The sequence below is a fragment of the Ptiloglossa arizonensis genome, chromosome 4, assembly GCF_051014685.1.
Source record: "Ptiloglossa arizonensis isolate GNS036 chromosome 4, iyPtiAriz1_principal, whole genome shotgun sequence".
Lineage (NCBI taxonomy): Eukaryota > Metazoa > Arthropoda > Insecta > Hymenoptera > Colletidae > Ptiloglossa > Ptiloglossa arizonensis.
The window spans coordinates 2762586-2786809 of record NC_135051.1 but is presented as its reverse complement, the minus strand read 5'-3'; the positions used below and the strand labels follow the sequence as shown (position 1 = coordinate 2786809).

Sequence of the window (24224 nt, the reverse complement as noted above, 5' to 3'; positions counted from 1 at the left end):
AAGAATTAACAACTATATTCTGTATTTGATTCGCTTTTTTCATTAATTAAAAGATAATTTGCATATGTATATTAATATTACACTACTAATATAATATTATTAATATATATGAGTAAATAATAAAAATAATAATTTATTAACAAATACATGGAGTCCTAAATTCCTTGACAGGAAATATTTTTGCATGCATCTTGTACAGTTTTATTTGAATTTAAATAAATATAAAGCTAAATCAATAAAAGACGTAAATTAACATGTATATTAATATACATTGCTGTTTACAATAATTCATAATTTGTAACCTTTTAAAACATTGTATAACGATAAATTTAGTTTATATATATACAGAGTGTTCCATACTGTCCATCCACCCGTTTTAAAATGGAGGGGAGTGGTTTTAGGGAAAACCCAAACAATTTTATTAACTAATTCGGATATACTCTATCAAATGATGATAGCTTAAATTTCCGGTACCGACCGGAAATACTATATTCATATCGGAGGTCGAGTTTTTTTCAATGGTACGTGGTATCTTTTTGTTGCACATTCGGATTCTACACAAAATGATAAAAAATTCTTTATTTAAATCATGAATTCAGGTTTTGCAAATAAAAAAATTGTTTATATATAATATATATACTAACAGAGGTGCACGCGGGCGCGTGTATTGTATTTGTATTGGAATATTTATTCTATTGACAATATCGTAATAATGAAAATATTACGTAAAAATTAATTAATTTTTATGAAATCGAAACCATGTAATTATACCCAAATAATACAAATAATGCAATGTAATTTGTTGCAACCAATTCAATTTTAGTTATAGAAATCAATTGTACATACTTTTGTATACCTATACCATATATCGGATTAATTAACGGATAACGTTATTTTAATAAATAATTCAATGAATTTGTTAAAGATTTCAAATTTTAGTCCGTATTTAACAAGATCGTGTTAAGTTCTTCAATAATATTATTCAATAGTTGAAAGAATGCAGGAATGAAACTTGGCAATTCAATACATCCAAGTCGTATCAAATCCTTTAATATCACTAAATCGTTGAAAGAATGTAGGAACAAAACATAACATAAAGAAGTGGTAACGAAAATAATTCATTTACAATTACCACTTCTTGAACATGATCTTACATGATTTCCTTGTTTTTGAGAGTCACTGTCTTCATCACTACAATCTTCATCGTGTGTATGCGTTACATTGCGTGGAGTTTCAGGCCTTGCGTGTGGTATTTGATTGTTCGAAGAATCCACATATAAAGTTTTCTAGTAGTTAACAATATTGATTAAGTTTCATTAAATATTTATAATGTAACATCCAGAAACGAAACAAAGTATTTGGTACCTACAGAAGGCTTGGTTGGTTCTTCTTCTTCATCGTTAAATTTAAAAGTCCGAGATCGACTAATCATTGGTGTTTCCATTACAAATCTCTGTTCGTGAGCGACTGTACTCTCATGAGGCATCTAAAAAAGATTAGATCAAAATTAAATAACAAGATTTGCAATAAATCAGAAAAAAGTAATTTGATAAACTTACCAACATAGCAGGCGCTCGAAACATGTATGAAAATGGATAATAAATGAGGTTTAAGAAGGTTGCTGCATAAAGATCAGCATACCTGACCACTTGACTACTAAAGAAGGTTTGTCTACTACCACTACGGAATAGAGAACCCATCATTCCATAAGACAAATCCATTTTGTGCGTAACGTCTCTTATAGATGCCCGAAGTTTAGAAATGTCAGGTTTTACTTTTGTGCTGCTATCTAAATTTCTGAGAGACGTTGCAGAATATAATGAATGATATAGCATTTTGTATTTCTATCAACCATTATTAATATTTAACGATTACTTTTTACTTACTTATACATTTCTCCTAGCATAACATCTAAGTTCTGCAATTCAGCAAATAATTGACATTTGTCTGTCCAAACATGAAGCTCTTGAACCAGTTCAGGCACTATTAAGAATGTTCTCCATCCTCTGATTTTTTTACTCTTTAAAATATCACCAAAAATATGATCACCAACGTATAAAACGTCTTTGCCCTTTGCGCCTATAAGTTCGGTGAACACATCGCATGAACCTCCTGAGTAAACTTCACCTGTTTTCAAGTAAAACATTTTCTGATTATTGTGACAGACTGAAACGTATTCTTAAAAATAATCAAAAATATTGATTCACCTGTATGAAGTGGACCCTTGTGTGTTCCGAGTTTCAAAGCACCAGTTCTCGTATCTACTTGCCGCAAAATGGTACCCTCTCCGAAAAACAATGGTTTTCTAGCGTCTACTACGATAGTATCAAAATATGTTTTCCAATTTCTATGTGGTTCGTCAGGCTGCAAAGAATGAAACTCTTAAGTCAGTCTAGTAATACGAGCGCTTTTGACGTGGTAATTGTGCATCAAATTTCGCACCCTTGCTCCGTATGGAAAATCAAAGAGATAAGTCATGATCTTATCGGTGAAAACGTAATCGCTATTCGTTAAAAGAAATACTCTCGCTCCGCTCTCCCGGATCCTGGTAAGGAACATTGGTAGCCTCTCGTCTTTTTTCACGTACTCGTCCAAATTTTCGATGGTTTTCGTTTTAAGATCACCATGAAGGTGTATCCAGTCCACTGCGCTTCGAACATCTTGGAATATACTCTTGAAGCTCATCGTAAGTTCTCCCTCTTTCACGCCCGTTTTCTCTCGCGAATATTGCGGAGAATTGGTAAAAAAGTCTATCAAGCATGCTAGTAAATACGTTTCGGGAAGATTGAACAGCGTGTTGAGCACGTATACCCTGGATTCGTCCAATTGTAAAAATTTGTTCGGATAAAGCTCGTATACTTGTGAACTAAAAAATAGCGAGAAATGTTTTATTTAGAGGACTCGAATATATTAAATTAATGAACTCACTTCTCGTGATACACGCGCGCGTGTATCAGAGAAATAAGTGAGAAAGATACTTTGTCGATTGTTACTCACTGTTTCAAAAATTCGAAACCATGAACACAAACTAGGATGTTTCCGTAAGCATCCACCTTCAGGAGATTTCCGTAAAGAGTGTCGAACCACAACCCTCGTACCGGAAAGCTTGGATCGTACTCGAAAACCTTGATTTCTTGCGGATATCCCAACGACACAAGACGATCTTTCAACAGTGTGAAACCCAATTGCTCGTACTGCGGCGACTTGTATTCTAAAATGCACGAAACAAAGGTTACAAATTTAAAAAATGAACAAAAAATAAAGGTTACAAATTTTAAAAATGAAAAAAAAAAAAAAAAAATAGTTTGTATCTTCGTGAATGATACAACGATTTACCTGCCAACGTGTAATCCATATCAAAGCCATAAAACTTGATGTTTTCTAAATGAAGGCTACGGTTGACAAATATTCTGCAACAAAACCGAACGAACAAAAATCAATAAAGATGTATCACCTTAATACTACAAACTCACATTCAATTAGAGAAAATTGAAGTCAAATATTTATTCCTCTTTTAATTTTAAGATTAAAGTATTCACCTAGGGGTTTACCCGTTTTATCTCTTGCGTAAATCTTAAAAATATTTATTTTTCTAAAAGTGAAGTTTAGTATTGTATCGTCGATCATTTTAAACCTGTTGAGAGCAAGATGTCGTGACTTGGACAACGTAACGATATTCCTTGTCTTTGAATCTTCCGATACAACGAATGATACTTGCGGCAACCTCACCATAATAGAATCGCTCATTTTCCACAACGTTTGAAGCCTCTCTCGAGTTATTTATTTTTTGAATAAAAATAATCACACCGTTGTAAAACCTACAGAGAGTTTGGTTTCTTGAATGAAATTAACGTCGTGTGTTTGAATCGGAAATGAATATTAAAATATTATGAAATTGTCTTCGTTCAATTGTTACAATCGATCAAACACTTTCAATAAAACAATTAAAAAAATATTTGTCAAGTGTACTCAGATATCTGTTTATTTCACGTATCTTATCAAATATCTGTTCCTTGTAAATCGATAAGTTCACTTAATATCAATTGATCGTAAAAATTACAGAACCTTAATTTTTAATTTTTAAAATTATTACGATCATTATGTTGCATTATAATTGTAATGCGTGACTATGTTAAATATTTTGTACGATGAGTAACATTGTTATTGGTATAACGTAGAAAGATAAGTTTATCAGACAACTGCTCAAATAATACGATTTGATATCTCGCTGTGACGGTTGTAAATGTATATACAAAATCGAGGACTAAAATAGTACAATATGATAATAATATAATAAAATCATCTAATTACAATATTTATTTTCGGTTTGCAAACTATAAGATACAATGTGTGTAAAAATCAAGTAACGAGTGCAATAAGTGGGACAAGAACAAGATTTATTAAATTCTTCAGCTCCACTTATGAAAATGATGATAATTACATTGATTTTAGTTAACATTCGTGTCTTATTAATTTACTTGAACTCAAATTCAGTATTTGTTCAGTATTTTTTGTACACTTACATGTACGTTCTCTTATTACTGATTCTTTAATGTTACGCTGCATCAATCTCTTTAAAACGAGAAAATACAGATACATATTACCAAATCGATCTGAACTTGCCGATACGACAATCGTACTTCAGTTGCCATCGTCAGATGTCTACACAAATTCTTGAAGTTTAAACAAGTCTCGAAAAGTCACAGAGAGACAAGTCTTTCTTACCTTTTTCGCGTAAATAAAATCAATATACAGATAAAATATTGTTAAAATGCATTAAAGTCTACATACGACACTAATCCATATTAACGATACGATATTCATTCATAAATTGTACTACTATTGATAGTTATTAATTCTCACGCTAACGGTATAGACGATAATTTACCGACCGGCCAGCATAATGAGCAATTTCTAACACAAGAGAAAGAACCAGGGACTTACTCGTTTTGGACGCAGCAGCGCGAGTTCACGAAATTCGCAGCCGGTAAGACGTCGTCATTCGCATCCTTCAGCCACATTTTTTGCTACTTTCAAATAATCATCGGCACCTCGTGTTCGATATGTGTACCTGTTAGTCGGTAATAACAGCTTCGGTAGAATGGAATCGATAAAACGAATACGCGTAAAGTTTTACGAAATTGAAGTGAAAGCAAAACGTGTCGCACGGATCTTCGGGACTCAATATCAGGAAACGAGGCGGTGTTGATGCGGTGTCTCGAGATATTCGTTTATATTTAAAATTTTCGTAGACACGAATCTCCAGACGCGTTCAATTAACTTCAGTGACACGTAAAGTGTACGTACTCTCGTGTTATACAACGTGTAAACACTTTTTGTCAAGATTCCTTCGATAATACGATAATTATTACAAATAGTTTACATAAAAATGTAAACCGTCGTACGAATAATTGGTTACATCTTCGTAAGTGAGAAAAAGAGAAACAGAGAGAGAAAGAGAAGCAAAGAAGAATTTCCGCGAGAAAGAATTCACCGAACGCAGTAACTGCTTATCCCCACTATTCCATTAGACCGTGTCATTACTACTTCACATTGTATCCAACAGAAATAAATGGCGTTTCGTGCAAAAGCAATGAGTCATCTGAGAATTTTTCTAAGTGTTCAGTGTCCCTTAAATAAAACGACGCGTTGATTCAACGACGGAGGAAACCTTGCACAAAGCAGCACGCTTTAAATGTATATATAAAGAAAGAAATAACAATATTCACGAAATTTTGTACAATCTGGTAACGTAGAACGCACATGTACAAAAATTCCGAACGTAGTCCGTTCGTTCACGTTACGGCGTGTAACGACATTCGTTGCTACAATAGGCCGTTTATGAACAAAGATCAAAGAAAATTGCATGCAGATAAAGCCTTGTATTCTGTCGCAATAATGTCAGGGTGATGGATGTCGACGAAGCTCTAATCAAGAAGGCGTCGTTTTCCATGCCGATAACGGTACGTGTTAACGAGTCGATTGCTCTTTACTGTGGGATTTGCCTGAACGTAACATGTAATTGATCTACTTTATTAGAAATCAACTGTATAGTTTAACCTTGAAATCATGAGCATGTAATATGTCAAACGCTAGCAATGTGTAAACGGTACGTACAAATTTCTTTCTACCAAAAGTGACACTTTAACCTCTTCAGAGATACTGACATACACGTACGTATATAATTAGTTTTCAAATTATTTTCAATATCGTAATACGAAAATGATCTCCAAAAGTATGAATAAATTTTCGTAATTTAATTTCACAATGATGTAACAATTTATCCGAAACAAAGTAAGCCGTCCTTGAAGAAGCAAACCACACGGAAGACGATTAACTTATCCAAAAAACGTGATGTTCTGTAATACAATTGCGTGACGATAAAACGTAAAAAAAAAAATCACTGTCTTCCACAATTAATTTATCAAGAATTGTTCGGTGATTCTTGTTTATCAGTTACCGTGCACCAAAATTATCATTAATACAAACAAAAATAGACACGTAAATAGACTAAACAAATTGTCTGAAGGCCAATATCGATTACACATCGTTTCTACGAAGAAACTGTTCCAAGTCTGCTATTTAATCACATTATCTTGGTCAATGTGTCTTTTGTAGAAGATCAAAGGTTCTATTTAATTCAAATCAATGGACTTGCATTTGTTACATGCCTTCTAAAGGACGTACCGGGAACTTAAATTAATGAAATATGTCAGTTATAAAAACAGAATTATTTTATTCTATATCTTGTTACGATAAATTTACCAATACACATATCTGGTTCATGGTTTCACGATTGAATTACGCGGGACAGTAGTGGATTACAAAACGTTCGAAATATAACACCAATAAGATACGAGGAAACCAATTACATACATATATTACGGCACTTATCGGGCGCCAACCACAAAAAATAAAATTTTCTAATTTGACAGGATACATTCGTTTAACATATTAAACCCCACGAAGTCATTTTTCTATCGAAGAATGTAAATTCGTATTACGTCACCTTGTATTTATTTTCAACTGATTCTACTTTGACATACTTTTACATAATTTTAAGGAAGCTTTCAATGTACATTCTGTCAATTATATTACGCAACACTGAAGTTTATCTCTGAGATAACGTTAAATACATATTCGAAAAACAATGAACTATACATACGTGTGTCTCGTGTAACGATTATTCGGTTTACCAAAATTTCGATCAATTTCAATAAACCAACGTGTATGTACAATTCTCTCGCTACTATTTAACGCTCCTGTAATTTTCTTTTTTTCTATTTGCACTTTATGCTAAATATTTTTAAAAATATATCACTACAGCGGACACTACTGTTCTTTATTGAAAATCATAAACACAAAAGAGAAAACGAATAAGAATTAATTTCACACTTGTCGATCAAAGGAGTATTTGATGGCACACGTGAAAATCGCGTAACAAAAAAGTACGATGCGATCCGCTCGATGATCAAACGTCAACTGATCCTTGACTTGCCGAGTAACCGGTTAATACGCATCGATAGAAACTAATTCATCGTTTTCCGGACACAAATTTGATCCGCTTCTACCGTAATTTGTTTCGTGGAAACTCTTCTTATGTGTGCAGCTAGATACAGGTATATCGGAAGTACAATAAACGGTCTCTATTCGTTCGATTAAAACAAATTATTACAATTACAATTTTATGAACAGGTCGTTGTTCGTATCGCCTAGTATTAGTAGTCGGTACATATTTGGAAATAGATTGAATCAAGACTAGAGTCACAGTTCAAGCCAGAAGTGAACTATGAACCGCCAGCCATCTGTCTGGATTACGCAATAATAGTTTCAATACTCACAGCATTGTTTCTGATTTTGCGATATATGTATATATACATTGGGTAATGTTATACCGAACAAAAGATGTACGTTGTAAATAGGCACAAGACGGAATATATAACGAAGGAAGAAAACAATTTGTTACTTAATAGAACTGTTTTTAGTTTTAACCTCGATAAATCTCGTGTATTCGTCAATTTGTTCGGGCGGCACGTAGGTGTGCAGTTGAGGTTAACCGTATCGCGAAAAATACTTTTGTCTCGTGGAATTATTGCATGCAGCTCTGAGCAACAGAAATTATACCGATCACACTTTCGTTTACAGGGTAACTTCGTAGATAAACTTGAACGCAAAGTGTTCAGTCACGAAACAGAAATACTTCGGCGTCTCGTAGCGCCAGCGAACTCGTAACTTTTCCAACTGCCAGTTAACGTAAAAGTCTTATTTCACGAGCAATTGATGCACTTGATGCAATCCAAACGCGAAACACTCATTCAAATTGCATCATTCGTACACTTTACTTCGAAACGTAAGCTTTTACCGAAAATGTATAGTTATAAATACAAAACAGTTACAAATATTGTAAACAGTATTTTTTGTTATTCGAATAAAAATATAAAAGGACAATTTGTAAGTTCACGACGAAATTCAATGATTCGTACTTGTCTATACGGTTCGTCAAACCGATTTCCAACGGGACGTGTTTTCCCACGTAAACCCTAACCACACTTGAAACGTGTATTTAATTCTTTTCATGCTCAATCTCGCATAAATGACGGAACAAAAAACGTACACAATCACTATATTCGTCTACATAGGATGACTCACGTGACTTTGTGTTGGGTTTGTATATGGGAACTCCTGCGGTACCGATCTAAAATTAGACCTTATTGAATACGACCTTACAATGCGATACAAACTAGATTTCATTGAAACTTTCAATCTTCTAGTGTTATGTAATCGTAGACAATTGCTCCATAGAAATCTCGAGTTATTCGCCGATCGAGTTTTCGTGAAACACATCACGCATTCCGACCGATTACCGTAGCTTAAAAAACCGCTGAAATAATAAAGGCTTCGTACAGGAACGGGACAAACAAATTCGAAGCGACGTTATATCTGTATCGATTGGCAAGAAAACGTACGGAACGCTGAGTTACACGAAGTTGCTATGCAAGGCAATTTCCAGCTGACATAAAATTGTTAAGCCAACATAGGCCCTGTTTTAGTTTTAATTGCTCTGACACGAGCCTCTTTCACGCGTCGGTTCGCAATATCGACTTTCGGTTAAGTCGGTCAAGCATCGTATCACGATGCACGTATATACACGAGTCCACGCTAAAGTATGCATCGTCTACACTTTCACTCTGACTATTCATTCACTGTCTTACGGACACCATGTATCACAGACCCTGCAATAAGAGTGGCGCGCCTAAAAATCTTTCATGTTTGAGATTTAACCGGTGAATTCCTCACGGATGCACGATTTGTAATTCTTCGATGGTAAATATTCACGCAACTATTTACTTACTGTCTCTGCAAATATGTTTCTTGTGTTTTTTTAGACACTTTCTCTATATCAACACTCTTTTAAATTCTACAATACATATTCTTTATATATAATAAATAATGAGAGATACAAGAAGCTTATTTGCAACTGTGTATTGTGTGTATCGCCAATATTATGTGATAATACGTAACTTTTTCTTTTCCTTGGCAAATCATTGTATCACTTATGGTGTACGAGTATTTATCGTTTAAAATAGCAAATAAAAAGATTTTTACTCGCTGATCAATTATATCTTTTTTAGTAGATCGTTCACAGTTTCAGAAGTTGAGATAAACAATTATCCGAATTTTTCAAACTGAAAAAATTATAGTTTGAATTTTTTCACTCTAGGCAGATGAAATTTTCCATATAAATGACTTTTATGTTTCTTATCTTCAGTTCGAAGTACACCTGCGACAAAACTGTGAATCACAATTTCAAGTCTAGAATCACTTCGGGGATTCTCAAATTGTTTATCGATCAATTGAAGAAAATGCAATTTTTAGAGATTAAGATAAAGCATTGGATTAGTTTTATTGATCTAATATTTGATATAACGTTGATACGGTGTATGGAAAACTGGTATTTCTCGATACAAGAGTTTCATTTTTATTTTCATTACGGGAAGAAAAAGCGAAAACGGACAAAATTAAAATCACAGTGGCGGACAAAATTAAATTCTAAACATAACTGAAGGCAGATCTTCCTGTCGTTTTTTGCTCTGTTCGATAAACGGCTGACCCAACGGTATAAATGAATTACAAGTGTCCATCATTGCAACATTATAATTAATACAAATCGGAATTGCGTTGCCAAGGTTTCCTGCCAGTGACCAAAATAAGTTGCACCCATGGTTCTTACGCAACGGCGCTAAATTGTGTAAACATATTGTATGTTTCCTTGTACAGAATAATTGGAGAAACCAACACTTACAATGTACATATTCGTAACGGGAACGCAAAGAAACCGTGAGTAATCAATCGATGCTTAAATAAATAAACAAATGTACATTATACCAATAACGGAAACACAACAATCAAATATTATTATGTTCGTAATTTTCACCGAACAGCAGATTTAGTGTTCACGTTCCCGAATAAAATAATTTTTGTTTACGGTATTGATTTCATATTTAATATTTGGTTCTTATAGATACTACAAAATCCTAATCCCCTAATTCTATAATGGTACCTATGTTTCAGCTCACACAATGTGACAGCATTGTACAGTGTTCTGTTATAATATTTGTTTCAATCTTCTAAATTGCCGGAAACACGATATCGTAATTGAAGCAATACACTTGTACGAACGTTCAGGCAAGGAATCAGTCATTCACGACACGGTAGAGTGAGGTTCGATATCCATCCACGTCAAATTGCTCAAAATGCGTCACGTTTGCAAAGAACAATGAAGCCTGACGCATTTCGTTGTGTCAACGGGCACGACTACGTCACGATTCAGCTGTAGGTAATATATAGTATGCGACACGCGTAATACGTTTCATTTCTCTTTGTTTTCTTTTTTCTTTTTTTTTTCCGCAGGTCGAGGGAACTTGTTTAATCTCCGATTACCGTGATTCCAGTGTAAAGTAGAGGAGTACTTCGAAATCAATTCTTTTGTTAGCCTAGAAATAACAGTCGTGTGCTGGTTTAATAATAGTCGAGCAGTAATCATTTTCTGCTTTCGTCAGCATTCTGCAATATCAATGGGTTTTGACTGTTCGTCGTGCGTTAATTTATATACGTAAAAATACTTGTTTATTAATACGGTACTGGATAACGAGTACTATTGTCGTTTACATTTTTGCGTAATTATTACAAAATTCTCGAAATTTAATATAAATATATTAACGAGTACTATTGTCGTTTACATTTTTGCGTATTATTACAAAATATTCGAAATTTAATATAAATATATTAACGAGTACTATTATCGTTTACATTTTTGTGTATTATTACAAAATGTTCGTTTTGCTCGAAATTTAATATAAATATATTAACGAGTACTATTGTCGTTCACATTTTTGCGTATATTATTACAAAATGTACATATTGGTCGAAATTTACCAAGAAAATTTATTTATCTATCATTCCCCTCTCCACGCGTAATTTTATTCATTTGGTGCCAGCCAAATAATTATTAGAATCGTCACAAAACATTTATCCGGTACTTGTGACACAGAAATGTGTGTTAATTGCCACTTAACGATGTTTACCAGTGACCTACTATCTTTCCTAATACTTAATTTTTTTAAAATTTTCCTCGTATAATTAAAATACAATTACAAAGATATGTCGCCATCAAAGATGTATTCTAATTGTTGATACCGCCTACTGGTTCGGCACGAGTAGTGTGGTAACATTTGCGTCGGTACTGGTAATTAAAAAGAAAAAATTGCAAAATTTTCTTGCCGAGTGTACGTCGCATCTACGTTGCATTGTACGAAACGAGTGAAGATGGCGATAGAAAAACAAGACGGTTTCTTTTATCACTCGTGTTCTATTCCCCCAAAGTAGTTATGCGCAAATAGATGCGCACTCTACGAATTTGAAATTCAGTCTATAGTACTGGAACACGGTCGTGGGTCGTTTCTGGAACGCATTGTACTCGAAATACGTTCCGAATGGCAGGTGTAGCTGGTGGTAACCGTGCATTCTGGCTGTCCCGGCGATCGAAACAAAAGAATACTCTCCAAGCTTTAAGTAATGGGAAGCTGGAAGAAAGATTCGAAGAAGAGAAACTCGAATCGGGTAAAACTGATTTGGTCGAGTCGAACTGGATAGTCTCCATTGTTCCGAGTAGACCAATCGGGGGCAAAGAATGCGACAATTTGTAAACGAACAGCGGTGGAAATCAATGAAATAAATTCGTTTCGGGGAAATGCGACACTTGGAACGATTACGAGACCGAATTAACAGAGAGTTTCGCGAGATGCAAACGAAGAATGCAAAATTTTCAGTGTACGTAACAGCCGAACTAAAATAAAATAAACGATGAGCAACGAGTTTTTTTTCTTTTTTTTTTTTTTTTATAAAACGTTTTTTCGCGCAACGCGTAATTTACAAACGACCTCGACGAAGCAAAACAATTTTTGCGTGAAATGTTCGCATACGAAAAGTGAATATACCGGTGATATTTGCACACGTCGTTGTGTTTTTTGTTTACGAATCCGTGTGAACGGGGCTTGACGAAATATTATTGAGATAAATCGAACGCGAACGTGGCTTGCGACATATCGTATTTTGCAACGTGTTTGGTGTTTTCATCCGTATTTGCGATGGTACCGCGTCGCTGCGAATCTTGATACCAACAATAAGTGGAAAAAGGACTACAAAGACTAAACATTCAGCGATAAACCGAACGTGTGCTGTACCAAGTCACGTACGATCGTTCCTGGTACTTGTACAGGATGTTCCAAACGAATAACTCACGAAGTAACGTCTAAAACGTTCGGTAAGCAAAAATAACGATACAAAGAAATATATATACTATCGTGGTTGTCCCAAGAAACCGTGTCTTAACGTTGAAAACGTAATTAAATCGACGATAAATATTGTTGAATTGTAAAAATCGATTCGTAATTCAAGTTGCATTTAACAACGAATATTACTTATTGCGAATTGTTTCTTTTTTTTTCGAAAACGAGTGATTGAAAAATAAATAATTCGAACAAGTATTGCGATTAAAGTACAAAAAAAAAAAAAAAAAAAAAGAAAAAAGATATTTTTATTTGAGAGTACCCCGTGCAATCGAGTCATTAAACAAATGTAGATGTACAGGCCCTGCGAATGATTGTCACACCACTTTAGACTCACCCTGTATTCGTCGAGTCTTGTTCCATTTGATGAGCATTGCCCACTCTAAAAGTTTGCTAGACTTTCTTGGAAACACCCTGTAGGCATTACTCGAGGGTTGCAGATCGTTGCGGATATGCGCGCGCGCGTTATTGTCGTGTAAAAGAGGAGGGAGAGGGGGAGAGGGGGGAGGGGAATAAGAATGAGTCTGAAATTCCCCAAAAATTATTTGGATCTCCTTAAGCGATTCCATTTTAAATATCTTCGAAAACAATTCACCAGCTGTCGCGCCACCATCGCAATTAACAATCGAATTATATATTTTTCGCGTTATTAAAATTAATCAATGACGAGGTCCGAAGTATGTACGAAAAGAAACCGAGAGAAACTTGTTCACAAATAAACGAAACCATCGAAATCCTTCGTATCTCAAAATGAAGTTGCAAAGATTTACCTGTGACCTAATTCGCGCTTATCTGTTCGCATGTTGCTGCCCTCGTTGTAGCTATCCAGGTCTTGCTCGCTACGATCGTTCCTGGTTATTCTCAATCCGGAATTCAAATCGTAGTCAAGTATTGACTGATGAACGGACCCCCCATAGAAGATGTTCGACTCGTCCGCGAATCGGACTTTCCAGCCTGCCTCGGAACATTTATGCGCTGATTATTCACTCGGATCGCACGTAAACACGAAAGGGAGACCGCGTAACAAAATGGCAAATCTTTTCCCGGAACGAACATTTTTTTCCCCAATTTCAAACGCACAAATACGTCCGAACGTACAAATACGTTCGAATATATAAATACGTCCGAACGAAGAATTTGATCGATAAACGTTAACGGTTGAAAATAAAATTCGAAAAGTCGAACCCGTGGCTTCGATGGTACGAGTCACGACCCTCGAGATGTCAATAACTCACTGAGTTTTAGTATTTGAAAGCACGGGTTTACAGTGCCGCGCGAAACCTTGATAAGTGGGGACGTGTCTACAAATAAGGAAGAATTACCAGTCCTGGTTGACGGTGTAACCAGCAGGTCCACGCTTGTACGGCTCATTATGAGGTAACTGCGATGTCGTTGTCGGTATCGATCGCAAACTGAGAATATTTACACTTTCGTTGACCGAACAACGCAAGCGACAACGACGTAATGACCATCGGCGAATGAGAATTTTCGGCCGCGCATACGAGAAAACAGCTAAAACGAAAATATACATGGCCAGAATAGCAATGACGATAAGAAGGCTGCAGGGGTCATTTGCGTGACGATAATAGGGAGGGAGGAAAAATACACAGAGACGCACGACGCTATCGTGTCAATAAAGTAAATAGTGAACTTTCTTGCAGCTATGAATGAGGAAAAAACAGAATATAATTAACGATACACCCGAATCGTAGGGTAACACGAGATAGTAAATTTGCGACTTCTCGTTTAATAATTACGAATTTGTACGTTTCGCACGACGTGGTAAATACAAGTATTGATTTTTTGCTTTACACACGAGCGCCGAGAAACTACGATTGTTGCTTAAATATACGGGTGATACGCACGAGCTTGGTATGCGAGCCGAGAGACCGCTACTGACCAGAACAATTGATTCGAAACTGAAGATCGATCACGCAAAAAAATTCTATCGTAAAGGATGCAGAAATATTATAGAGATTTCCCAACAAACCAGACACTGAATTTGTTACCAACGACGTTATATTTTAGAACGAAAAATGCGCTTTTATCATCGAAATATTTCGATAAGATATATCAATGTTATCGCATTCTCTGACTCAACGTGAAGTGGTACACAGAGATACAGAAGCTTCGATTCTACGACAAAATCGATTGATTAAAAGAACGTCGAAAACCGACATTGTAACTTCCCCGACTGATTGATGCAAATTCTGAATTCGGTCGCACGAATCTAAAGTATTCACGACCACGGTGGAAATATTAAGTTGAACAAGTTATTTTCGCGCACTATGATCGAACCGCTTCCGACAGTGTGTAGGCCGGTTAAACAGTCGTCCTTGGCGATTTTATAAATATCATCAAATCTTGTACTTAAGCGTATTTTATATGCTTTGTCGATAATTGTAGTCATCGTATAAATTTGTCAATTATTAATGTATTAAAAAATAGACTCGCTTTACGATGCGAGCCTCAAAATAATTAGAGGGTCAGTTACTCAAATAACTTTATCGGTTAGTAAAAATACTTATAATTATAGTGATAGCAATATGAATAATGATAACGATAGTAATAATAATAGTGCAGCAATAGCATAGTTATGGTGTGGTAATAGTCTACTGCTAGTACAGTTATAGTATAGTATTTGCAATAATAATAAGACAGCAACAGAAATAACAATAATAATATAAGAGGAAATGAAATAAATATAATAATGGTAATAATTGTGACAATAGTATGCAATAATAACAGTCATAAAAACAGTAATTAATAACAGTAAATAGCAATATAATTAGATAATATGTGAAAATATTACTGCCTATATACATCCATAATAAAACTTCATTCCTAATATTTTGTTGGTTCACATGAATATTCCAGAAACATGATCCTCTTATTATTTTACACAATAAACAAGTAGCGCTAATATAAAAACGTAAACAAATTTTTATAAATCGTATTTAAATATTATACAATCCATTACTATTATCGATGGAAAATAATTACAGAAGTGTTAAATTTTAAAAAGTTCCGTTAAAACGTTTCAACTGAACAAAGTTAAAAACGCAATAAAATTTGTACATAACAAATTTATAAATATGTGTAACTTATTGTTAGACAGTATTTTTTATATTCAGATTTACAAGCGCAACTAATTTATAAAAAAAAAAGAAACGATCACTAACCTCTGACTAGCTTGTCGATACCATTTTTTAGTTCCGCTAGGGTCGTTATCGTGTTGTAGCGTGTTAGGTGCGGTGTTTTCATGATCGCCGTGCGAATTACAATTTTCCGATTCCATGATTAACTGCAAAAATTGCAAAGAAACTCGTCAATCTATTGATACATTAAGCTTTTAATTCAACTTTTAATATCATTTACAAAAAATTCTTATTTGCATGTTAAATATTATAAAATGATTACGAGAACATTAATAATCACTTGTTTTTCAAAAAATTATAATTTTGGCAAAGGATTTGTTATAAAAGAAATAGTTACAATTCTCTTTAATTTGATTACTTGAATCTTGCATAATTTGCGACACCTTTTTATCAATCTATATCGAATTTAGTGTCGAGAACTAATTCAACACTAACTCTTTCATTCGTGTGAACAAAATGTGTAAAAACAATGTAGTATAGAACGAATTGCAAACGCAGATATCCATATATTCAATGAAAGTATTTTGAAATAGTCATTTTCATTATCGTATAATATTATTGCTCATATCTTTTAATAAACATTTTGCAATACTGTCACAAAAATGACACGTTAATAAAATTAATTATTTTATAAAAAACGTTGCTTAACAATTACTTTTATCGCCGACATTAATCATGTATGAATTTGTGGAAGACAACAAATTTTAGTCCCTATATTCCCAACGATTTTACGAGTTTTGTTATAAATAATACTTACGCAGAACACACAGTGTTGCAAAGTATTCTCTGTAGCTTATTAGTCAAAGTTTTGAAAAACTATACGGCCATTACATTGATACTATGTTCACTAGCAGAATTGATTAAAAGCATATGCAAATATATCTGTTGCACTCAACTTTTTAAAGTATGTTTAACGTTCTTTATAAATACAAACAATCCGGTCTAGAATATTTTTTTCGTATAGGTTAAATGCCGATGCATAACACGACAACCTGTCATTTAAGCACTAATTCTACACCATCACACGATGCAAACCTCATGCGCACTGAGGTCAGTTCACTGAAATGCGTTGACCTCCGCGCAAGTATACCAATGCAGAAAAATGAAGTGTTCCTATGTTATTTTAAGTTGTCGAAATTTTTACGGCGCGCAAGTTAAGATTTTTTAAACATAAATATGATAAATGCAACTGCTACAGCAGAAAAGTTTGTTGAAAATTAATTTCAATTCATAATAGCACAATTATTTGTATACGAAATAGATAATTTGATAATATACAGCTATAGAACAATTTGAACTACTACTTACGTTTATCATATTTTTTCTAAATTTAAACAGTATTTAAGACTGTAAACTGTACATTATACAGTCAAAACGAACATAATCAAGTTTTTATTAATATTTTCTATTCAGTCTATCAAGAACAACAATTTGTATTCAGATATATGACAATAAGCGATTACATAATATTTATGCGACAGACTGTACGTTAAGAATTGTAAATGGCGCAAAATTAAAAAATTTTAATATTTGCGTACAAAATTGTTTAATATTTGCGTACAAACAGTCAATTGAACTTTGTTAGTGATTAATAATTAGAATGCATCATAAAATTGTTTTAAATCGTAAAACATTATAAAATTTAAAATGCAAAAGTTGAATGAAAACAATGTAAATGATTGTTTTATAATGCAATGAATTTCTCTGCAGAAAGAAATATCTTAATATTGTTTGTATACTTGTAAAATTGAAACAGTTATTTACAGTATGTGAAATAAATATGTTCAGAATATCAAAAATAATAAATAAAAAAGGTAATAAAAATTAAAAAAAAAATAGCAATGGATATTAAAATAGATAACGTAAAATTTTGAGTAGCACTAATATATATATATATATATGTATATATATATTAAATCTTAAAATGTATAACTTTATAGAATACATGACATACTTAAAAATCGCTGATTAGGCACTACTGTCATGTCCATTTTTCGTATCAGCATGTGATGATCGATGATTTCAATGCAAGGAAGGAAGAGGGTAATTATCAGTAAATGATGCACCTGCCGGCTAGTTGAGTTGTGAATTGCACACGTATCACTTTGACCTGTAAAGGCGGCGGATGAATTCGTTCGTAGCGCCGTGCGTAACCCGTCCGTCCGCTGTCGTCTGAACGCCATAATTCGAGGTAAAATTCCGTGCTTGGCAATTTTCGCGATCCTCCACGCGTCCGCGGTACACATCGTGTAACCAACGACAATTGAAACGCAGTCCCGAGGTCCCCGTGGCCAAACAATTACGTTGCATCCTCTGTATTGCGTAAAATTAATCCGATTTAGGTGACCTCGACACGACATAACCTAACAACCTGTGTCTGGTGACAATTCCGGATGACCGCGACACGAGCCGTGTCTGTCTTTACTCGGTTCTATTAAACGAACATATGCAATTACGGCTTGGAGTCTCTGGAATGCGTCAGGTAGTGCATGATTATCAATGCACCACCACTTGAATTTCATCGTAGCCCAACCCATTTTTTACTCTATCACTTGGACCACCCCACGAAACTATGTCACTTTAAACAGTCAGTTTTTTATTTGTTCACTAATTAGACTATGATTTTTGCTCTAGCTTTGTTATATTTTTTTTCAGTAGATTGTTTTGGTATTTTGACATTTAAATGATACAAACACACATAACCTTTACATCAATCCAGTATTAAATTCGTTCGGTTTTATTATACTCTTTTTTAAATGAGTTAAAGCAAACTTTTTTATTACTTTAAATAACCATTTCTTATGTTTGTTCTAACGATTTTATGATAACGGTCTATTTAATTTTGATTCAGATTGGTTTAAATTATATAATGTTATAACAGTTCATGGTATTTTTGTAACATATAAAATCTATTTTTAAATATTTTATCATTATACAGTTATAATTTGTATTTTACTAAGTTATATATTTATCTTTCATATGTAATTGTTTTGTTTTCGTATTATAACGAAGAATGTATGCATAATTTTTTAATAAATTTCAGTTTTACATATAAAATTTGTGTTTTATTTTATGAAATACATTTTAAATTCATTGCACCTTATATTTCCAAGGATATTGACATCACTTAAGAGCTGATATATTTTATCATTAAAATATATGTTCAAGAATGTATTTGTAATCCATTTAAATTGCTTAAAGTTTTGTTTTGTAAGTATAAGAATTTATTGTATACTTATGGTAATTCATATTTAATATCAAACAATATTAACTTTATACAAATTTATATCACCTCCTTTGTTTTATTTAATGTGCATTAAATACTATCTACAGTTTGATAGTGATTTTAATGATCTTACATTAATTATTAAAAGCAATGGTGTGTTAAAACATTGAACTTCCTAAGATTTGTGGCCTAAACATTTGAAAGAATTGGGTAAATCAAGAAGATGAATAATCAGGCATTCAGTTTAGCGGAAAAACTCATTCCATCAACCTATGTACAACAAGGTTTAAATGCGAAAAAATCACGTGAAAATCTTATAAGACATTTCATCGAACATGTAAGCCTTTATTTAAAAATCTAATACTAAAATAATCTAATATTAAGACTCACCATGAATTTTCTAAAAACAGCAAAAATGGCCAGAAGAGGGATGGGATGATGCAACAATAGAAGCATTTCTCTCAGATCTATCACAAATGGATAGCAACAATTTTCCTTCTAACTGTAGTGTTGGAGAACGTGAAGCAAGAATTATATCAAACATTGTTGCAAGGAGACATTTTCGAATGGGACATGGTATAGGTAGATCAAGTGACTTAGAAGAAGTACAACCAAAAGCTGCTGGAAGTAGTTTAATGTATAAATTAACAAACGCTCTAGTATTTGAAGTTATTCGATATATGGGTGAGATTGATCATTCTAAAATGTTTAATATAATTTGTACATGTATAATACATTTAATAATACTTTTCATTGTAGGAGTAAAGAGTATAGCAGGCTGTTTTTTATCACCAATGGCTACAGGCATGAGTTTGGTATTATGTATGTTAACATTTAAACAAGATAGACCACGAGCCAAGTATGTTCTATGGTCTAGAATTGATCAAAAGTCAAGCTTTAAGTCAATATTTACTGCTGGTTTAGCACCAATTGTTATTGAAACAAAAATAGTTGGAGATGAGGTAAAGACAGATATGCAAAGACTTGAATCTCAAATGGCAGCTTTAGGTGAAAGTGTTGCTTGTGTGCTTACAACAACTAGTTGTTTTGCACCTCGAGCAAGTGATTCCATTGATTCTATTGCAGCCCTTTGTACTCAATATAATATTCCCCATTTAGTAAATAATGCATATGGGTAAGTTTATACATTCACAAAAATGTTATTTGAATGATATATTTAGACACTTACATTATATTCTATTACTAAAAGCTTGCAGAGTACAAGATGTATGCACCTCATACAAGAAGCATCACGGAAGGGCCGTGTTGATGCTTTTGTTCAAAGCACAGATAAGAATTTCTTAGTGCCAGTGGGTGGTGCAATTATTGGTTCATTTGATAAAAATCTTTTAGATCGTATATCAAAAATGTATCCAGGTCGTGCAAGTGCTAGTTCTATTATGGATGTAATGATAACATTACTAAGTTTGGGAATGGCCGGTTATAAGCAATTAATAACACAACGTAAAGAAATGTATTCATATTTAAAAGAAGAACTTGAAAAATTAGCAGCAAGGTATGATGAAAGATTGCTAGACACTAAAGGAAACCCCATATCAATGGGAATGACCCTTCAATTTTTGAATCATCATAACAGTTTGCAACAAGTTAATATGCTACGTTCAATACTATTTCTTCGCAATGTTAGTGGTATAAGAGTAATAGCAGCTACAGAATGCAAACATGTTGTTTCACACAAGTTTGAAGGTTTGTATTAAATATGTGATATTTTATTAATGTTTCAAAATTTATTATATTTTAAGCAAATGCTTCTACTTTAATCAACATTATTATATCTTTTATCTCATTTTATCCAGGTTGGGGAGCACATAATAGTAATTATCCAGTACCATATTTAACTGCTGCTGCAGCTTTGGGTATGAAAAAATCAGATGTGGATGTATTTATACAACGATTAGATAAAGCTTTGACTAAAGTGAGAAGACGTTCAGCTCCAGTTACACCAACAGCATCTCTTGCTGGATCTAGTATTAATGGAGATACAGGAGGTGCTGGTGGTCCTGGAGAATCTAGCACAGCTTCAACTAGCCGAGCAAGTAGTAAAGACAGTTTGAGAAAATGAACCGTAATCAACGCAACTGGCCAGTCAAACCAGTACATTAATTTGTAAGTAAATTACTACTTGCAGTTAATATATGTTAAATACCTCTGAAGAATACTTTACATTTGTATTTCTTACATTAAAATTTACTCTTTTACAATATCTTGACTTAAAACTTATTTAAATATTTTATATTAGGAACTTCTTTTATCAATTAATTTCATAACTTAAATTTTTCAAAATTAAAAATACAATGCAGTTAACTTTTAAGTATTTCATTAGATCTTTTTAAATTATTAATTTAGTAAGAACTTATAAAAAAAATATTCTACAGAGATATGTAACAGGATAATGTGCTGATTCGTCTGTCCATTTGCGTTGTAACAACGTCAATTCCCATAAAACAAAGAAAGGGAGTTCTAAGTGAATGATATTAATATCTGAACATTAAAGTTAAATTTGAGAAACGAAAAAAATTTTAGGATATTCTATACATTCATTTAAAGATATTAATTCGTAAGCGCTGGCCGCAGAATATCTGTTACACTCGTTCTACGTTATAATGTACATGCAATTACGTTTAAAACAAAGAATATTGTAAGATTTCTGACTTTCTTTTTCAGCATTTATATTTATTTTACGCACTACTGATTTATAAGATATAAGTAGATCAAGGTGAAATAAGATTAATTAATTTTGATTTTTATAATTTACTTTTTTTTTGAAGATTTTTATATTTAAATTTATTTTATTTTCTCAATGAGCATTATATTACTACAATTAATCGTAACTTTATCATCATACTAATCATGTATTTTGGGAAAGTTATTATTTTATACTTTCAAACCTCCAATCATAAATTAGCAATTTTCTTGCATGATTTGTTTACGCTAAAAGTATAAGAAGATAAAATCAAGAAGTATTTGCTTTCACTTAGAAATAATATAATTATATCAATGGTCATAGTGAAAACATATGTTATTACTTGTAAAGAGAGGTTTATAGTAGATACAGTATTTGCTTCATTACACTGTTATAGGGAGTATGTATAAAAATTAGAAGCACCATACATAACAAACAATATTTTCCAGGTTTGTATAAATCAAGTGCTTGCACAAACAGATATTCATTTATTTTGATTAATTTAATGTTGCAATGCTATTCGTGATTTTCAAAATATTTATTTTTGATTTTGAAAATTATGTTCAGTTACATACTGCATTATACATCAAATTACATGTATACTTTGTGCATTAACAATGTGTAAACTCTGTTTTTACCAAACTATACTTCTTGTATAAAGCAACAGAATTATTTGTTCAATACTTTTTAAAAAACAATGAATACACAAAAGGAATAGCACATGTTTAAATAAGATATTATATTGCTGAACACAATCATTTTTCAAGTGTGTGTACAAATTTTTGTGTATATACATGTAAATACACACAAAAGCCTGTATACACATAACAGAATGGATATATATTTTTAAATCTCACCTTTGGATAATTTATTTGATATTATTTGCGTACTATTTTATTAGTGTACGTTTATAAACATTTAATTTAATTTATACAATATATTATCTTTGTTTCTATCCCCAAATATATATTCTAATGTTTGTGAAGTCATGATATTTAGATTCCCTTCATAGAAATTTTATTGGTATAATGTAATATTTGTTAATATATATTCATATTAGCTCAGAAAAAAGCAATATAAAATACTATAATTATAGATAAATTGTGTTACTTTCAATAGAGAAAGAATCAAAGAAAAAATATTTGATATTTGACAAAGATTCATGTTGTGTGCTTAATTTAAATAAATAAATAATATTTGTTTGTAATAATTCTAAATAATTAAAAAAAAAACAATTTTTTAAAATATATCATAAAAAATAGTAAAACACTACAAAATTGTCATTCTGAGTGGATCGCATATGCTATTGTAGAATGTATTATTATTATAACATAATTTAAAAGAGAAGGTAACATATAGTAAAGATTATAAAAAAAAACATTGTAGTATAGTATACGGTATTGTACCTTATGCAAATGACATTCCTATGTACATATAAATATTTTATTTTCTCATACTATAATTTGTTTCTAATCATTGATATATTGTAAATGTTTAGTTACTTCTTTACAGTATAATTTTGTATAAGAAACGGCAGGCCCATATATATTATAACATTTGCCTTTTATATAAAACAACGATGTTTATGGTCCTACTTCATATTTTTTCTTTTACTAAGAATATTTTTTCAATCTTTTGTAACGTATATCTTGCAATACAAATCACTCCAGTTCTAAAGAACAAATCATGCCTTTAAATGGCTGTAAACAATAAATATATTATTTGAAAAATAATCTTGCTATTGAAAAAAGATACTATATACCAGATGATATAAAATTTATTAAGCAAGGTCTACTTGTTATATTCCTAAGTTTATTGCAGTTAATGTATATTTACTACCGGCTGTGAGCATGTTTTACTGTTATGTGTTATAAACTAAGGAAAATAATTATTCACAGTCTTACACTCAGTTATATTTTTAAGGCAAATTTTTTGTTGTTTAGTCATAATATTCAAGGAAATCTATACATTGTCAACATTGTATATATGCAATTGTTTTAACAAAATTTTTAAAAACAAATATATAAGATATATAAGATAATAGAAGTAAGCAAAGTAAATTACATACATTTCAATACATATACAGAAAATTCGCTAACCCCAATATTATATTCTCCCAATCATAATACATTCTATTACTTAAGTGACTATTTTACACATAATGTACTTGCTTAAAATTCAAATGGAAATTGTACTCTAAAAAGGAAAATAATAAAAAGAACACATGTACAAAACATTCAATCATGATAAAATTATAATTAATTTTATCACATCACATTGATATTTAA

At 32.4% G+C, this 24224-nt stretch overlaps 3 protein-coding genes across 13 annotated transcripts; 2 read left to right on the top strand and 1 right to left on the bottom strand.

Moving 5' to 3' along the window:
- Positions 1 to 234: 234 nt before the first annotated feature.
- Nt5b (5' nucleotidase B) lies at positions 235 to 18575 on the bottom strand. Of its 6 annotated transcripts, none has more exons than XM_076310045.1 (11): positions 18073 to 18575; positions 16031 to 16152; positions 3337 to 3410; positions 2998 to 3211; positions 2443 to 2866; positions 2208 to 2364; positions 1887 to 2127; positions 1560 to 1797; positions 1370 to 1486; positions 1155 to 1286; positions 235 to 554 (listed from the first exon to the last, which is right to left on the bottom strand). In XM_076310045.1, exons 1-11 carry the CDS (start codon positions 18364 to 18366, stop codon positions 516 to 518), a joined length of 2052 nt encoding a protein of 683 aa, XP_076166160.1. In that variant the 5' UTR covers positions 18367 to 18575; the 3' UTR covers positions 235 to 515. The 6 variants fall into 6 exon arrangements, with proteins under 6 accessions (XP_076166160.1, XP_076166165.1, XP_076166164.1 ...); XM_076310050.1 differs by lacking the exon at positions 18073 to 18575 and adding an exon at positions 17961 to 17980; XM_076310049.1 differs by lacking the exon at positions 18073 to 18575 and adding an exon at positions 16764 to 17069.
- Positions 4798 to 11452, top strand: LOC143146066 (uncharacterized). Of its 4 annotated transcripts, XR_012991837.1 has the most exons (5): positions 4798 to 5963; positions 6040 to 6109; positions 10188 to 10338; positions 10573 to 10833; positions 10912 to 11452. XR_012991837.1 is itself a non-coding variant. In XM_076310065.1 (3 exons), the coding sequence occupies exon 1, from the start codon at positions 9744 to 9746 to the stop codon at positions 10062 to 10064; it is 321 nt and encodes a 106-aa protein (XP_076166180.1). In that variant the 5' UTR covers positions 6192 to 9743; the 3' UTR covers positions 10065 to 10338; positions 10573 to 10833; positions 10912 to 11452. The 4 variants fall into 4 exon arrangements, 1 of the variants encoding a protein (XP_076166180.1); XR_012991838.1 differs by lacking the exon at positions 6040 to 6109 and having other exon boundaries at positions 4809 to 5697; XR_012991836.1 differs by lacking the exon at positions 6040 to 6109 and having other exon boundaries at positions 4810 to 5963.
- Positions 17975 to 22595, top strand: Secs (Sec synthetase). Of its 3 annotated transcripts, XM_076310060.1 has the most exons (7): positions 17975 to 18197; positions 19381 to 19569; positions 19643 to 19916; positions 19992 to 20367; positions 20443 to 20748; positions 20830 to 20939; positions 21050 to 22595. In XM_076310060.1, exons 2-7 carry the CDS (start codon positions 19456 to 19458, stop codon positions 21313 to 21315), a joined length of 1446 nt encoding a protein of 481 aa, XP_076166175.1. In that variant the 5' UTR covers positions 17975 to 18197; positions 19381 to 19455; the 3' UTR covers positions 21316 to 22595. The 3 variants fall into 3 exon arrangements, with proteins under 3 accessions (XP_076166175.1, XP_076166174.1, XP_076166173.1); XM_076310059.1 differs by having other exon boundaries at positions 19413 to 19569; positions 20443 to 20939; XM_076310058.1 differs by having other exon boundaries at positions 20443 to 20939.
- The last annotated feature ends 1629 nt before the right edge of the window (positions 22596 to 24224 follow it).

What these genes read in the sequence shown, in the direction of transcription:
- LOC143146066 (XM_076310065.1), top strand. Translation starts at nt 9,744, where the DNA reads ATGACTTTTATGTTTCTTATCTTCAGTTCGAAGTACACCTGCGACAAA.
- Nt5b (XM_076310045.1), bottom strand. Translation starts at nt 18,366, where the DNA reads ATGTCGTGTCGAGGTCACCTAAATCGGATTAATTTTACGCAATACAGA. An exon ending in GGTTTCGAATTTTTGAAACA is followed by an intron (nt 2,867 to 2,997) that starts GTGAGTAACAAT and finishes GCTATTTTTTAG; the next exon opens with TTCACAAGTATACGAGCTTT. An exon ending in CAAGGGTCCACTTCATACAG is followed by an intron (nt 2,128 to 2,207) that starts GTGAATCAATAT and finishes ACTTGAAAACAG; the next exon opens with GTGAAGTTTACTCAGGAGGT.
- Secs (XM_076310059.1), top strand. Translation starts at nt 19,456, where the DNA reads ATGAATAATCAGGCATTCAGTTTAGCGGAAAAACTCATTCCATCAACC. An exon ending in TAAGACATTTCATCGAACAT is followed by an intron (nt 19,570 to 19,642) that starts GTAAGCCTTTAT and finishes TTCTAAAAACAG; the next exon opens with CAAAAATGGCCAGAAGAGGG. An exon ending in TGAAGTTATTCGATATATGG is followed by an intron (nt 19,917 to 19,991) that starts GTGAGATTGATC and finishes TTTTCATTGTAG; the next exon opens with GAGTAAAGAGTATAGCAGGC.